Below are 18,033 nucleotides of genomic sequence, written 5' to 3'. Positions count from 1 at the left end.
TCTGTTATGTCTTTTCCACTAGCCTGTGACTCCCTGAGCAGCAGGATCATGTCTTTTTTTTAAAACCCCTTTATCTCTACATTGTCATCAGCATTTAGTTGAGGGCATATCAAGGGTTTTGGTTTCTAAGGACTGGATTTGGTTGCGTTTGTCACGGTGGAGCCACCTGCCTCATGCTTCCTGGTGTAGTTCACTGTATGGCACGTGATGCTCTTAAACTACGGTAGCCTGGTCTCTGCTTTTCCCCCAGTAACATTGATCACCATCTGTGAGGGAGACAGAAAGTGCCCTGAGGGCAGGGATCCTGTGTTTGTTGTTTGGGTCGTGTTTGCTGTGCGTAGAACAAGCCCAGAATAGATTCGGTACATAGTTGTGGAAGGGATGAGTGAGTGAGTTAATGAAGTCTCACACCCCTAACATCTGGAATTTATCCCTGTGATAAACAGTTCAGTTCAACAAACATTTGTTAAGTCTCTACTGTGTGCTAATCATTATGCTAGGTAGAAAACAGTTATGCTATCATTTCTGCTTATGATTTAGTTTGCATTAAGATGTGTGCTATTATTCCAATTCGTTTAAAAACTGTAGTATGATGTGACAGAGGCTTTCAAATTGTTTGAGCACTTAAGCCTCATTCTTATTAAACAGATAATTCGGGAGTGGTTTCATACCCACACTTTGTTTCACTACCGGTTTTAAACACCGTGTTGTTAATTACACTTGCCTTGTTCAGACGTGGCTGGTCCTGCCCTCTTGGAATGGCTTCTGGGGCTTAGCATCTTTGATCAGTCTATTTCTCATTTATCTTCTAGGTCTGACTAAGGTCAGATGATGAATATAATGCAGTGACCCAGTGTTTTGCTCTCCACGTCTTACTCACAATCTGATTGTGATTTGCTGACAGTGTGGAAACATTAATCCAGCAAGAGCTTTGTTTGGGCTCTTGCTAGAGAGGCAAAGACCCGAGGTGCTGTGTTAGTTTCAGCAGTGTCTTCCTTTCCTTTCTTCTTGAAGATGGTGTTATTTTTGAAATATGAAACATTTTTCCAGTCTCCATATGTTGAAGAAAATGTCTCCTAGTTCATTTTTTATGTCAAGATGAGATTTATGTACAAGATTGGGGAAATACACTTATTTTTGGTTTGAAATACACCCAGATTTTTTAAATTGTCACCTAAAGTAGGTTGTGACTTTTCTTTTTTTTTTTTATGAAGCACGTTAAAAAGCCACAAGCAAAAAGATACAATTTTTATATTCTGTTTCTATTTCTAAAATGTATAGTTGACAATTAAACCTTATCTGTATATTTTGTGTTCCTATTTTCAGGAACTGCTTTTTCTCTTAAGTAGGAGACTTACAATTTTGATGATCTTTACTGAAATATACCTTTATATCCTCCTGAATAAAATATATTGCAAACATGGGGATATTAACTACTCCATGCCTAAATATTAGCTGCTAAGGCATTGCCTTCAAGGGGCAAGGGTAACTATTTAATCATCTGCGTCCCTGATAACTTTTTGGTGATTTTTGATCATTATCAATATAATCTGATTAAGTAAGACTGAGTGTATATGAGTTTGTTATACCTTACAGCCATCTGATTGAAATAATTAATTTGATCTTTTTTTGGAGGGGCTGTGGAAGAAAAGCATAGCAATAAAGGAAACATGTCATTGCCTATTCAGATCTTTTTCTGTCTCTAGGTTTAACCTTTTCCAGTCTTAGAGAAATAGTGAAAATTTGATATTACTAGTGCTTAGTACATATCTTAAAGGTTTGCCTTTTTCTTTTGTAGGATGAAGTGGCGCATACTCTAACGGAAAGCAGAGTATTAAAGAACACTAGACATCCCTTTTTAACAGTAAGTGACTAAAGGACAGATGTGATAGTCATAACATTTTAAATTTAAGGGTGTTTTATTGCAAAAACTAAGCCATGAAAAATAACATTTATTTAGGGATGCCATTTTCTTTGTGGAAACACTGTAAGTCTTATTTCTTTGACATGATTGCAATGTATGGCCTCAGTTTACAATATTATGCCTTTGTCATCCCTCTTATACATCCATTTCTTTTCTGAGACTTTTCCTCATGAATTTCACTGCCTTCAAAAACAAGAAGAAAACAAAAACAAAAAACCGTAGAGCAAATTTACAGAGACCACTGAGAAAATGGTAGACTTAAAAGAAATTCTTAGTTTTAAACATAACGATTTTATGTTTCCCGTGTTTATTGGCTTCTGATAAATATTTAAATGATCAAGCAGCGTTGTCTTCAGATAGGAAAGGCACAAAATCTTTACTGAATATTTCTTAGAGAAATTGAGACTTCCCGAAGATATAGAGTACTTTAAGAAACCCAGGAATACTGAATACATTAAATTAAAGGTAGTATAAGTCATGACGTTTTCTTGACTTACATGCATATTACTTGTTTTGAAAGAAACTGATTTTTTTAGTCTTGTACTTAGATTGCTTATAATAGCGACATAATTTGTTCCTGGTTCTACTGAAGTGTATTAAGATTAAAAATAACAGGTAGAAAAGAAAGAGAAAAAAAAATAACCGGTAGACTTTCCAAAGGGGGAACCTTTTAAAGATTTCGCATTATGTAAATTAGGAATGTTTTCAGAGGTGTAATCAGATACTAGACTGACTTGTGACGTTGCTGTGGGCATATTGTCCAGTATAATAAGGCAGCTCTACAGTTCTGATATCATTATAACTTACACAATTATATGAACCAACTCTGTTGAATTCCGTCGTGTTATGCACCCAGCCAGTATGCAGAAAGCCGGGTGGGAACTCTGTTAGCAGCCTGAGTGTAACTGCTCTAACCGTGTTCCTGAGACTTCCTCACTTGAAGGCCGTGAGGATGGGAACTTCGGGGACTAACAAGGTTTCAAATAGACAGCATGATAGACTGAGAGGTGCTCTCTCACAGTTACTAAGTGTGTTTTTACTTAAAGTTTTAATTTTGACTTTTTGCCTAACAGTAGCCAATGCTGACCTAAACACAGTTTGTTTTATGTTCTTCAAAACTCTTCCACACTCTGAAGGAGTAAGAACAATTCATTTCATCCCTCAAGCTTACTGTTTCTAAGTACTCTATTTTGGTATCGTTATAAGAATATTGGATTATAATGTAACATTTTTTCTTTTTCATTTCAAGTCCTTGAAATATTCCTTCCAGACAAAAGACCGTTTGTGTTTTGTGATGGAATATGTAAATGGGGGAGAGGTGAGTCAAGAAGTAAAATCCAGCACTTGAATATGCATGGTAGTATTGTCATCATTTTTCTTACTTACTGAAAATATAAATTGTAACGTAACAGTTCTCTACTTCCTGGCCAGGGTTCGTGTAGCTCCTTCTAGGACGGGGTAGATGGGAGCTGAATCATTTCTAATGAAACGTAATGGTCGCTTATTTTTGATGACTGCCTTTACATATTAGAAAGCATAATCATATTCTTTTTCTCCCTCTGTTTTTTAAATGTAAAATATTTTAGCACAAATATGCTTTTGGAAATCATGTGATTTAATTTTGGAAGCTGGGAATACAGGATTTATGATGCTTTGCAAAGTTCTTTTCAAGTGTTTGTGAAACTGGTAAAAGATTATTTAGCCCATTTTAAACTCACTTGAGTGATAGTCTGTAGGCACATCGTGGCTGAGTTCCCTCTTCTTTTACACAGTAGTTAGAGTAACCTTGACCATTTTGAGAGATTTGAAAAAGATCTTGTAGTTTTGAAGAGGAATGAAATCAGTGTAGTGGTAACATCTCACCTATTCCTTTGTTCCCTGTCCCTTGTCCTCCCTGTTTTGGATCAGAATCAATGTGAGAGAAATTTTTAATTTACTGTAATAGTTAATTGGAAATAGTTTACATTGTGGGTTTTCTGAAATTCAATTATTAAATAGGGGAGTGTATCTCACAGACCTTAAAATAGTTTTATTTTCCAAAATAAATGTATTAAATATCCTCTATAGAATATTTTCTCCTATAGAATTATCTGACTTGTAGGAATTACCTCATTGCAAACATTCATCCATTCATTTGGTAATCACCTTTTAAATGCCAGGGCAGTGTGGGTTAAACAGAATGTGCTAAGACATCATCCTTTCTATGAAGACGTTTATAATTCACCTCATAAGTGTATTATAGATTAGAATGTGTAGTGAAGGACCTTAAGTGCTCATAAATTCATATTAGAAAATGCTTTATGAAAAGAAAAAAGAAAGGAAAATGCTTTCTGGGTGATTTGGCATGAAGGGTAGACCTTCAGCGCTTACTGAGATTTCAGTGGGGACTGACCTGAGAAGATACTTCATGTGACCAGAATCACCAGGGTGAGCACAAGACAGAGAGAACCTGAGTGGTTGGCTGAGAATAGCCCAGGCATTGCAGTCAGAGGTTGTCTGAGAAAATACAAAGACAGTGAACTTTGTGGAATTGTGCAGGGTCGGTCCACTTTAATGACCAGTGCATTGGGTGTGGGTAGAAAGAGAGAACGATCCAAAGTGGCTTTGGGTTGGAATCAGGGAGACCTAGTAGAGTGAACTTAAGAAGAATGTGTCAAGGGGAAGACTATAAATTTGGTTTCAAAAAGGGTTTTCCTAAGGATCCAAGGAAATGTGTATATGGAAAGACCATGCAAATATCACAGAGATAGCACGGAAAATAAATAAGGGGTCAGAACTGCGGGTACAGATTTGGGAGCCATTTCTATAAAGGTTATAATTTACGTTGTGAAGGTGGGTATTTTGTTTTGTGGAAAATTAAACTGGTGAATCCTCAATGTTAGTAGTATCTATCAAAGTAAGAAGCGCTCATATTCTCGGAGCCAGCCATTTCACTTATGGGGATATATCCCACAGACATATTCAGAGATGTACCACAGAATGACCCATGGATAAGTATACTCAGTGCAGCGTTTGTAGAACCTCCGATGAGCGTTTGCCAAGGAGACTGCTTAAGTAAATCGTGTTGTAGCCATGCACTGGAATACTTCATATCCATTAAAAAGAATGAAGGCAGCCCACGTGGGCTGAGAGAGAACAATTTCTAAGACACATTATGAAGTGAAAGAAACAAGGTGGAGAGTCTAAAACATGCCCCCATTGTCATGGTTAGAAGAAAGTAGGACCACGTGCATGTGGTAAGTGTCTCTGTGTGTGCGGTGACCAGAGTCTCTGTGGTTATGCACTGGGCATTGGTGCCTACCTTTGGGAAGATAAACCAAGTGGCTGGGGACAAGGTAGGAGGATGACTTGTTTCTCGATTATGTATTCTTGAGCAGTTTTTATATTTTGTACCATAGAGGTGTGTATTATGTCTTTAAAAATGAAGGAAGAAAGTTAAGTGGACGGACGGATGGATAGATGACCAGGGAAGACCATAATTTCAGGAAAATGATAAACTACAAACAAAAACTTGGAGAAACACTCTTAAATTGGAGAAATACTCTTACAGAGTATCATGTCTTTACATCTATTATAACAATTATCACGTTGTTTTATAATTGCCCGTTGACTTGTATGCCCTTCCTACTAGACTCTAGCTCCCTAGGGGCTTTGTCGCTGGTGTAACCCCAGCACCTTACACACTACCTGGCAAAGTGGAAACGTGACAAATATTTATCGGGTGGTTTGAATGAATAAGCCAAGTGAATGGATGAATAAACTCTCTCTGAGAGCACGGATCAACAGGGATTTTTGAACTGGAAACTGCTGAGAAGTAGGAAGAAAAATAGAAAGTAATGTACTACATAGTTTATTTTGGGAGAAAACTTGAAAATGTTTTTTTCAGGAGGGAGTACCTTTGAGTGTCTTTATAAATATGTATTTTTTGAGGCTTTGTGCAAGGCACCCGGGTAGGTATTGTGGGGCGTAAAATCTGAATCAACATAGATCTTACCCTCAAAGAGTTTACAGTCAGGTGGGGAAGATGAGATACAATACCCACACTAAGGGTGGAGTGGTAATTATTGCTTGTATCACAGCTGCAGGTGAAGGACCACCGGACTTCACGGGAGGGAGAGGGTTCCGTGTTGTGTGATGAGGGATGCTTCAGACCCTCCTGGGGGCCGCTGCACCCACACTCTCATTCTCATCCTAGAGTACTTCTGCGATTAATTAAATGATGATTATTGAAACAATTTTACACACAAAAGCAGATTTTCAGACTAGCCAGATGGTTTTCTTTAGCACTGAAACTCCTACATTATTTCTCTCTTTTTTCGGAATTTCTGTTTCAAGAATGTGTTTATAGATAAAGACTAAATTATTTCATGAATTGCAGCAGGTGAACCGATTCTGTACGTGGTATATAATTTTCAAGTGCACGGATAGTAATTACAGCATTGCCATGTATATATGTAAAAGGAAATTTTGATTGTATTTACACAATTTTAGTAAAAATGAAAGTTTTGTATATATAATTTCCCAATTTTTCTCTCTTTAAAATTATGAGATATTTTAAAATACATTTTAGATGTACTTTTGAATGTACTTTATAAATACGAATAGTTATTTAGTTCTTGGAACTTGATGTGATTATTTCTGTTCTTTAATTTATCATTTCTGCAAAGGAAATCTATGTTCGGTATATCTGTATGGTGACTTACTTAATTTTGGTTTTGCTTTAGGTTCACCACGGTATTTATTCTGCCCAGGGGTGCTTCCTAGAAATGTAGAAAACTCTGTTGCTGTAGAAAAAATACTAAGCATGGTACTTATGTTTGGAAGTAAGTTTGAGATAGAGGTAAAGTAAGGGAGGCTATAAACTTATCCAGGCAGTCCATACCGGCACTCACTGATGCCCAGGGGGAGTTACCCGATGGGGCACCTCTGGGTGGCATCTAAGAGACCGCCTGTTGAAAAGGAAGCCCTGGGGACACCTGCATGGCTGAGCCAGTTAAGCCTCCAGCTCTTGATTTTGGCTCAGGTCATGATCACAGGGTTGTGGGATCGAGCCCGGTGTTGGGCTCTGCGTTCAGTGCAGAGTCTCCTTGTCCTTCTCCCTCCGCTTCTCCCCCACTCATTCTCTCTCCCCCTCTCTCAAATAAATAAAATCTTCTTAAAAGATTTTAAGACAGAAAGGAAGCTCTGGTAAACGATGCTCACCCAAAGGGCCACATCCTCAAATCTCTTTATATCCAACCTGTGCCCTCAGATGGGCTTCTTCAGTGGTCCTATTGCAGTAATTATCACGAGCCCAATTTTTACTTAATTCATACTTGTTGTCTTGATATTTAATTAGCAATAGCATCCTTTTAGCTTGTGTTCTGTAATGTTTTATCATGACATATAAATACAGCAGTCGAGACATTCTTTTTCTGACCTTCACATTTTTGTAAATATATGAACTTCTTTCAGCCTGATAGGTTGCACAGGAATTTGGCATGCTTGTGGCCATGCTTGTTATTATCCCTGTGTTTGCCAGCATTGCTTAAAGCACTAAATATATTTTAATGGAAGTGGATTGTGAGAGGATATTGGTGTAAGAAATCAACAGTGACTGCTTACAGTCACTACAATGGGGACCACCTCGTAATTGCAGTTGACATATGTGAATTCAAGAAATGGGGTCAGCAAGAGACAGCGTAGAGACAGGAAGGGAAGGGAGGAAGGAAGGAAGGAAGGAAGGAAGGAAGGAAGGAAGGAAGGAAGGAAGGAGGGAAAAGAAGAAGACAGAACTGGAAACAGGAAAACTACTTGAGAGGATACTGCATTTAGGTTTTTACTTATCCAGTTATAAACAAATAGGGTCATTAATTGAGGCAATATTAGAAGGAATAAAATTATAATCATGTTTAGGTACTGGAATTTCCAGGATAGATGGATAGATAGATAGATGGATGAATGGATAGATGGATTGATTTTTAAAGATCTATTACTTATTTTAGAGAGAAAAGACAGAGAACAGGCACAGAGGGAGGTTCACAGGAGGGGACAGAGAGAGAATCCCAAGCAGACTCCATGCTGAATGCGGAGCCTGACATGGGGCTTGATCCCACGATCCATGAGATCATGACCTGAGCTGAAACCAAGAGTCAGGTGCTTAACCAACTGAGCCACCCACACCCCTAGTATTTCCAGGATTTAATGACTGAATGGAAAGAGAAAAACATCACACAGTTTCCTATTTACTGCTTGGGGGGACTTGCATAGATACTGGGCTGTTCAAAAAGTCAGGAAACACAGGATGAGGAATGAATTCTAGCGTGATCATCTTATATTTGAAGTACCTAGTGGGGCTAACAGGGAGGTAGAGTTAGGTCGGACATACAAATAGTTCCTCAGCAGTGCTAGAACCAAAGAGGGGAAGAAATGTCCAGGGTAAGAAAAGTATGTAGAGTTAGAACATTAGTGGCCAAGAATGGTGCCCGGAGATACCAACATTAGATGTGTTGGTGATGAGAGAAGCCTCAGGAGCATCCTGAGCAGAAGGAGCCAGGCGAGAGAAGCCTGCAAAGCTAAGTATGGTATATTAAGTAGAACAAAGTAGAGTGAATCCTGCAAGATAACAATTGAAAAACGTGTGTTGGATTTGACGAAGACTAGTTCCTAAGCAGGTGCATGGATTCTTCCTTTTTCTTGGGTTGATGCGAGGCATGAACCTTGGCGATGGAATGGAATGTACAAGGGTGGATTTGAAGCTCAGGGTTGTAAGAGTGAATTCAGGGCCACCTTGGATAAATAGTCAGTCAGCATGTGGAGAACAAATTATGAAAGCACTGTAGTAACAAAACCAGTGACACTGCTGCTAACATATCCAAATCAACTCTCTTTTTGTGGCTTTTAGATATTACTAAATTTATATAAGAAGGAAAAAAATATTCTGAGAAAAAAAAAGAAAAAGTAAAGTGAAAACTGACCAAGATGGTGGTGGTTGATTTAGAATGCCTCTACTTAAGGATCGCCTGGATGGCTTAGTTGGTGGAGCGTGCTACTCTTGATCTTGGGGTTGTGAGTTCAAGCCCCACATTGGGGGTAGAGATTACTTAAAAATAAAATTCTTAAAATATAATAAAAAAAATAAAACTAGAATGTCTCTACTTAGGATTCTTCCCCCAACACTTACTCAGCCGTATTTCTTTCTGGACTTCTGTAAACCTCTCTTCAGGCTGAAATTGGAAGTTAAAATATCCATTAGGCGATAAAGGAAAATCGCTCTGTAGAAATGTTTACTCATCTGATAAATTCTTCACATTCCTCTGTTTATGTGGATACAGATGAAACTAAGACTTTCACTTATTCACTATTCTTGTCTGTACTTATTAGATCATTGTACACTATATTAATTGCTTTGATAAAATTCACTTTATTTTTTGCATATGACTTTGAGTTTCATGGCAGTCTTGAGATCCTCTCATACTTATTTCAGATTTTCATTATTGGCTGGCATTTTTGTCTTCAGTGAACCAGAATCCTCTCATTTTAAATTCACATGAGGCAGAAGTCCCGGCAGTCGGCACTCTAGTTCTACTTACTAATTTATGGAGGTGTGATTTGGGTGATTTTTAAATTAAAAGTATCATTTTATATTCATAGTGATGATTTTGAAAATTTTACTAAGTTTATATGTATATAAATATCTTTATTGTCAGGAGTCCGACAAGTTAATTTCTTTGCTAACTATTTTAGTTATTAATATATTATCTAGGTTATACCAGAATTCTGCTTTCATCCAAAGCTTTTTCAGAAATTCCCAAGCCAAGAAAGATGCATTATAATATTAACTTTAGCACATAAAGTTGAACACAAAATAAGTTTGGGAATATTTTTAGTCTATACTTTAGTATATACTGTATTTCAGTATACTTTTTATAATACTTCAAGGCTAATTTTCTAAAATAAATCATTAAACTAATATATCACTGCATCTAAGGTAATAATTCAACGCCTTAGCTAGCCTCAACATCTAAGAGGCTTACTTTCATATCTAGACTCTCAGATGAGAAGACTGGAATGGAACTGTTGGAGCTGACCAGGCTTTGCCTATTTCCACGATTCTTCTCGTCTGTGTGGTTATGGCACAACACCACATTTTCAGGGTAATTAAACTTCTCACACAAAGGTTGGATTACTCAGAGTAAGCATATCAAAAGAGTGAAAATCAAAGGCAAAATATGTACAATTGGAGACCTTGAAGAAAAAAACACAAAGGCAATCGCAACACGATACCTAAATATTAAAAAGTATAACCCCCCCCAAAGTATAGTCTCCAAACACAGTATCTAGTCTTTTGTGTTCTGCATTTTTCACTTAGCATATTACTTTAAAAACTGATCAGAATTGTTGCATTTATCACTAGCTTGTTTCTTTTTATAGATGTACTCCATTACATGGTAGTATCATAACATGCTTATAAAATCACTAGTATGTAGTCATACATACTGAAACCAGTTTTATGTTGTCTTTGCATATGACTATTTATAGCATATTTTTAATGTTACATATGTTTTCAGATTTTTTTTTAATATCTGTTAGATCTGTTCTTTTCCCAAGTTGTCTAATTTCTCATTTCCTATTTTTTTTTTTTTTTGACCAGTGGACTATTTAAAGACATATGTTTTCCAAATAAGGTTTGTTTATCATTCAGAAATGTTTATTGAGTGCTTATAGCTTGCACTGGGGTGAATAGTCATTTGGGTTCTTTGCAGTTTGGGCTATTATGAAAAAAACTTGTGAATATTCAGGTACAAAACTTTGTATGGACATACATTTTCATTTATCTTGGGTAGATATCTAGGAATGCAATTTCTGTGTCATTTGGTATGTTGAACTTCGTAAAAAACTGCCAAATTGCATTTTGTATTTCTAGGACCTTATTTAATGTCATCATCACAGTTGGCATGGTTAATCTTTAAATTTTACCCGTTTTGATGGGTGTGTAGTGGTGTCTTGTAGTTCTAATTTGAACTTCCTGAACAACTAATGATATTGAGCATCTTCCTGTATTGATTTGCCATTTGGGTATCTTCTTTTGATAGGCTTTCTTAAAAGTGTCTATTGAAGGACAACTCTTTTCAAGTAGATGAAATATGTTTAATCAGGTTTTGTATGTGTGTGGGGGGGGTATGGTTTGTGCATTTTGTGCTTAATTTAAAACATCTTTTCCTCACCCAAGTTTAAGATTTTTCTTCCATGTTTTCTTCTAAAAGGGTGAATAGTTTTAGCACTTACATTTAGGTCTATGATTCATTTCAAGTTAATTTTTTTATATGGTCCTATATAAGAGTCCGCGTTCTTTTTCTTTCTCTCTTTCTTTCTCTCTCTCTCTCTCTCTCTCTTTTTGCATTTGGATATCTAATTGTTCCAGCATATTTGTTGAAAATACAATCTGTTTCCCATTAAATTACCCAGACACCTTTGTAAAAAAAATCGGTTGATCATATACATGTGAACAATATCTAGACCCTCTTTATATCTATCCATTCTTATGACTGCCACATTGTCTTTAACACTTACATTAGTGTAAGTGTTAAAATTGGGCAGTTTTGGGTCTTCTACTTTTTCTCTTCTTTTAAAAAATTGTTGACAATCTTATTTCCTTAACATTTCCATATAAATTATAGAATAAGCTTGTTGATTTCTACAAGGTCTCCTGCATCTTAACTGGGCTTGTATTAAATTTGTTGATCAATTTAGAGAGAATAGACATATTAACAATATTTGTTCTGATCCATGGACATGGTATGTCTTTCTGATTATTTAGACTAAAAAATTTTTTTCTCAACAATATTATGTTGTTTTTAGTGTACAGGTCTTGACATTTTTATTAAATTTATCATGAACTATTTTATGTTTTTGATGTTATTGTAAGTAATTGGTCTTCCAAATTTGAATTATTGGTTGATAATATATAGAAATGCAGTTGATATTTATTACCCTTGAATCTTACATTTTTGCTAAAAAAATTTTTTGTAAAGATGTTGAGATTCTCTGTGTAGATGATCATATCATATGAGAACAGACACAATTTTACTTCTTTCTAATCTCATGCATGTTTGTTTCTTCTTTACTCTGCTAATACCTTGAATTTTGTTGTTTGATTTTTAATGTTAAACCAGTTTTGCCTTTCTTAGATAAACCCCACTTGGTTATGAGGTATTATCCTCTTGATGTGTTTGGATCCAGTTTGCTAAAATTTTGTTAAGAATTTTAAATATTTGTTCCATTATAATATTCTTTAGGTCTCTCCTCTTCCAAACCCCAAGTAATGTCTCTGGGTTTGTTTTCAAGATAATGTTGACCTCTTGAAATGAGTTGGAAAGCATTGCTTCCTCTTCTGTTTTCTGGTAGATTTCATCAGTGAAATTTTTGGACCAAGAGTTTTCTTTGTAGAAAGGTTTTTAACAGTGAATTGGTGGTGGTGGTGGTGGTGGTGGGGAAATACACACACACACACACACACACACACACACTCGTGTGTGTGTGTGTTTGTAGGTATGTATCAGTATATAACCATGCATTTTTTTGAGTAATCTTTGATAGTTTATATGTTTCCAAGAATTTGTTCATTTCATCTAAATTTTTTAGTGTATTTGCTTAATATTGTTAATGTTCTCATGTTATTGCATTAGTGTCTATAGGGAGCAGTGGTTAATGTCTCTCTTTTAATATTGCAGTTTGGGTCTTCTATCTTTTCATTTCTGATCATTCTTCCTAAAGGTTAATAATCTTTGTAGATATTTTCAGCTTTAGGTTCTATTGATTTTCTTCTATTATTTTGGGGTTGTCTGTTTCATTGTTTTTTGCTCTTATCTTTATTATTTCCTACTACCACTACTGCTTTGTTTTTCTTACCCTTGTTTCATAATGTGGAAATTTGAAGCATTTATTTAAACCATTTTTCTTTTCTAATATAAATATTTAATGTATAAACTTCCCTGTAGAAACCAGTTTTATGTTGTCTTTGCATATGACTATTTATAGCATATTTTTAATGTTACATATGTTTTCAGATTTTTTTTTAATATCTGTTAGATCTGTTCTTTTCCCAAGTTGTCTAATTTCTCATTTCCTATTTTTTTTTTGACCAATGGACTATGTAAAGACGTATGTTTTCCAAATAAGGTTTGTTTATCATTCAGAAATGTTTATTGAGTGCTTATAGCTTGCACTGGGGTGAATAAAACAGTCATTAGAAAATAAACCCAATAAATATTATAATAACAATGAACAGAATGTATGGTATAAGAGAGAATAATGGAGAACCAACTTACTCTAAATTGAGGTACCTGTTTAAGGAAGTAGCACTTAGATTGAGACTTGGTAGCAAAAAGTATGGGCGGTGGGTACTGGGGAAGGAGCTGCATGCACAGAGGCTGTGGTGAGAGCAGTTTCTTGAGAGTGAGACCCAGTGAGACCTAGTGAGACCCTGTGTGGCTCCCAGCTCTAGGTGCACTGATCTTCCAGCAAAGATGTGTTGCATTCTTATTCCCGTTCTACACTTTGAGAAGCTGTGTTCTATAATAAGTTCCTTCTCTTATGCAGCTCATATTATGCTATTATGAAGGAGACTTAAGAAATTTCTTCTTAATGGAATAATTTATACATTTGTCGCCTCCAATTAATAGAAACTGTAGTTTTAGTATAATGAATAGATGATATGCCTTAGAGACAGACAGCCTAAGTTTGAATCTCAGCTTTCCCACTTAATAGCTCTGTGATGCTCGGCACGTTTTATAACACCTCTCAGCCTTAGTTTTCTCATTTGTATGATGCAGATAATAATTCTATCTATTTTATCAGGATGTTTTGGGGATTGTGCACGTAAGTCACTTGGCACAGTGCCCAGCGAGTAGCAGTGCTCAAAAATAGTGCCTTCTGTGGGACACCTGGGGATGCAGGCGGTTAAGCGTCTGACTTTTGGTTTCAGCTCAGGTCATGATCTCAGGGTCCTGGGATGGAGCCCCATGTGGGGCTCTGTGCTCAGTGGGGAGTCTGTTTAGGATTTGCTCTCTCCCCCACCACTCGCTTGCACGCTCTCTCTCGAATAAATAAATCTTTAAAAAGTAGTGCCTATTGTGATAGTAATGGGAATAATCACTTATATTTAATCACTTACCATATTTAATCATCCGTAATAGGGAAATAACATGTAGCTTTTATGATTGTTCTTAGAATGTACTGCTCTTAATGCTTAAAAATGGTAATGTTTATTATTTTTATTGTATTGGTTTTATTGTATTGGATATATTTCATAAATAGCCCAGATATTTCATATATATCCTAATAAATGTAAATATTTTAAAACAATTACCTTGAGAACTTTTACCTTTTTAAAAGTGTATTTTATTTTCCAAATGAAGATTCTATTAATATTTAATGTGGTAGAACTGAGCAATCTCTTCTTTAATCTTGATAATATAGTTTTAATAAAATATTTTAATATAAATTATTTTAATTATTATAATGGATTGGGAATTAAAATGATTTTTTAAAGGAAACTATTTTTTGTCTTTTCACATTATTAAGTATTTTCAGTAGGTGACTTTTAATCCCATAAAAGTTTCTTAACTTGTCTTGGATCACTTTTATAAAAATTGCCAGTTTACAGGCTACTCTTTCAGATATCGGGCACCTAGTTGGTGATCTAGAACTCTTTTTACATTTTCAGACTTGTAGGAAGAGGCCAAGAAGTAGAGGAATAGGGCTTGAGGCATTTAGCTGACAATCTGTAGCTAACGCACTTGGCACCACACAACTGTTTCAGTGTCCAGCAACTCTGACCTTAGGTCCCTGTCAGTTCTTCTGTAGTACCCTAAAGGGTTAATTTGTATTTCCAGAAATATGTACTGGGGGAGCCTGGGTGGCTCAGTCGGTTAAGCATCTGCCTTCGGCTCGGGTCATGATCCCAGGGTCCTGGGATCGAGCCCCACATTAGGCTCCTTGATCAGCGGGGAGTCTGCTTCTCCCTCTGCCTTTGTTGCTCCCCTTGCTTGTGTTCTCTCTCTGACAAATGAATAAGTAAAATCTTTAAAAAAAAGAAATACATATTGAATTACATTATTAAAATGCAGCATTTTTATACTTATGTCTGTATCACAATCATTTTTGAAAGAACCTTACTTAAAAACTAAACACAAACATAGATTACTTTAGATTAATTTTTCTGTGTGAAATACATGCAAACTATGAGGTTAGCTTGTGAAAAGGATAGACATTATCTGGAAGGTAATTATATGAAGAATTGTCTGTTAAATGTAAGAATATTTCAATTTGATCCTGTAAAATTAAGTATTCAACTATTTATTTCCTACTGTATTTAATACTATTCCAATTGTGTAGTATAGTATTTGCTATGGACTGAGTATTTGTGTCCCCCTCCCCACAAAACTCCTGTGTTGAAACCTCATCCCCAGTGTGATGGTACCATGAGGTGGGGTCTATGGGAGGTGATTAGTCGTGTGGTGGAGCCCTTGTGGGAGGGATTATTCCCCTTATAAGAGAGACCCCAAAGAGTTCAGTCGCCCTTCCACCCCATGAGGATACAGCAAAAGGATAGCCATTGGTGAACTAGGAGGGAGGTTCTCACCTGACCCCCAGTCTGCCAGTCCCTTGATCTTGGACTTCCCAGAACTGTGAGAAGTAAATTTCTATTGTTTATAAGCCGCCCGAATCTTTGGTGTTTTGTTATAGCAAAGCCTAAACAGACTAAGACACTGGTATTGATTCGTTTCTCTGTGGGTGAGCCAGAGCCATTCTTTTAATCTTAAGTCTTTGCAAACCCAAGGGATGTGTTGATCCACACATGGTACAGACTGATGTGTCTTGTTGCTTAAGTAAGTAGTTGTCTTCAGCATATTCAGGTTTCAAGCTCAGTGGGTATTATGATAACGAATGTCATCATTGAAAATGAGCATATTTTGTTATTCTCTAGTTAACCATTTATTTTTACCATTACCAAGGAATGACTGGAAGTTGTAAAAGTGGTATTTGCAAGAAAAAAATGAGTTTAAAATCTTAGATTGCAGCGATAGTTCTTAGGACATTTTTTACGTCCAGATTTTTTTTTTTTTGAAAAGTTGCATTAAAACTAAACTTTCGCACAGTGAAGGAAACCATCAATGAAAGGAAAAGGCAGCCTACTGAATGGAAGAAGATATTTGTAAATAATACATCCAATCGGGTTAATATCCAAAATATTTTAAAAACTTACACAACTTAATATAAAAAAAACTATCGAAAAATGGGCAGAGGACTTGAATAAACATTTTTCCAAAGAAGACATACAAATAGCCATCAGACACATGAAAAGGTGCTCAACATCACTCATCATCAGAAAATGCAACTCATGATGGTGGGATGTCCCCTCACACCCATTGGATTGGCTGTTAACAAAAACAAAAAGTCGCAAGTGTTGGCAACAATGTAGAGAAAAGGGAACCCTCCTGCAGTGTTGGTGGGAATTCAAACCTGTGTAGCCACCACGGAGAACAGCCTGGAAGTTTCTCAAAAAATTAAAACTAGAACTGTCATATGATCCAACAAATTCCACTTCGGGATATTTACTCAAAGAAAATGAAAACAGTAATTTGAAAAGATAATATGTATCTCTGCTCATTGTAGCGTTATTTACAATAGCCAGGATATTTGAAAGCAACCTAAGTGTCTACTGATAGATGAATGGATAAAGATGTGAGATATATAGATATATATATGGGTTTTTTTTTGTAACTTTGTGTGTACACACACACACACACACACACACACACTAGCATCTACAATGGACTGTTACTCAGCCATAAAAAAGAACGAAATCTTGCCATCAGTACAACATGGCTGGATCTGGAGGGCATTATGCTAAGTAAAATGAGTCAGACAGAGAAAGATAAATACCATAAGATTCCACTTCGATGTGGAATCTAAAAAACAAAGCAAATGAACAAACAAAACAGAAATAGATTTATAAATACAGGAAATAAACCGTTGGTTACCAGAGGGAGGAGGGTGGGTGAAATAGATGAAGGGGACTAAGAGATGCAAACTCTTATTTATAAAATAAGTCATGAGGATCTGATGTACAACATAGGGCATGTATGGTGTATGGTAACAGATCATAACTAGAATTATTGTGAGGATCATTTCATTATATATAAAAATATCAAGTCATTATCGCTATGATATATTCCTGAAACTGGTAGGACGTCGTATGTCAATTAATGTTCAGTTAAAATAAAGAACATAACTTTTTCAAAATATGGCAGTTTATTTTCAAAATAAACATTCTGAGTTTTGTGATGAAATACAGACTTATTTACTTAGTAGGTTAAGATAATCTCTTTACATTAGTGTCTTCCTACGACATGACTAAGTCCAACACCCAAAAAACCATGTAGTCTTTCGCTGAAAGGGACTTAAATTTCTAAACATAAGCCTTTTGCTTGAGTAGCAAATAACTCATTATTTTGAACAAAAGGATATTCAGTTATTTTATATGATTTTATTATGCTTCCAAAAAATACTGTATCTTTAAAACTGTAAGCCTTATTTTCCCTATAAATAATTACTTGGAAAGTATTTTTGAATTTCCCTTTATTCTTCACCTATTTATTAAGCACATAATACTGCATACTAGGTTTGGTGCTGAGGAAGCAAAGCTCTGGGGTACTTGCGTAGTCTTTCTCTTTTCCTTGTGCCGCTGCCAAGAAAACAAAATTAATAGAGCATTAAATTTGTCACAGCAGTTAACAGTACATGTATTTGAAAGCTTTGTAAGGTTTTCTCCTATTATAAATGTAACAACTGCCCATTCATTGCAGAACATCAAAAAGCCAAAAAGTTAGTTCGTTCAGTTGAAAAATTGACCGCGTGCTCCAAGCCCGTCACTGTGCTGTGTACTTGGTATATGATGTGAGCAAGACAGGTGGTCTCTGTGCTTAAGGAAAACTCAGTGTTTTGGGGAATTAGTATTAAACAGATAATTACAAGTAATTTTCAAGGTATAAAAGAGAGGATAAAAACCACTCTAAATCTCACCATCCGGCAATAATTGCTATTACCATGTTAATATATTTTCG

At 36.0% G+C, this 18,033-nt stretch overlaps 1 protein-coding gene across 7 annotated transcripts in view; it reads left to right on the top strand.

Annotated features, from left to right (window-relative positions):
- Positions 1-18,033, top strand: part of AKT3 (AKT serine/threonine kinase 3) — a 306,055-nt gene that overhangs the window by 207,943 nt on the left and 80,079 nt on the right. For 6 of the 7 annotated variants that reach the window (XM_008694783.2, XM_040636074.1, XM_040636075.1 and 3 more), the window contains 2 exons: positions 1,799-1,864; positions 3,174-3,242. In XM_008694783.2, the coding sequence (XP_008693005.1) occupies positions 1,799-1,864; positions 3,174-3,242 (135 nt within the window). The remainder of the gene's footprint in view (positions 1-1,798; positions 1,865-3,173; positions 3,243-18,033) is intronic. The other variant, XM_008694786.2, reaches the window with a different exon arrangement.

The sequence above is a fragment of the Ursus maritimus genome, unplaced genomic scaffold (assembly GCF_017311325.1).
Source record: "Ursus maritimus isolate PB19 unplaced genomic scaffold, ASM1731132v1 scaffold_2, whole genome shotgun sequence".
NCBI lineage: Eukaryota > Metazoa > Chordata > Mammalia > Carnivora > Ursidae > Ursus > Ursus maritimus.
Note: the sequence above shows the minus strand (reverse complement) of the source record. Positions and strands in the feature narration are given on the sequence as shown.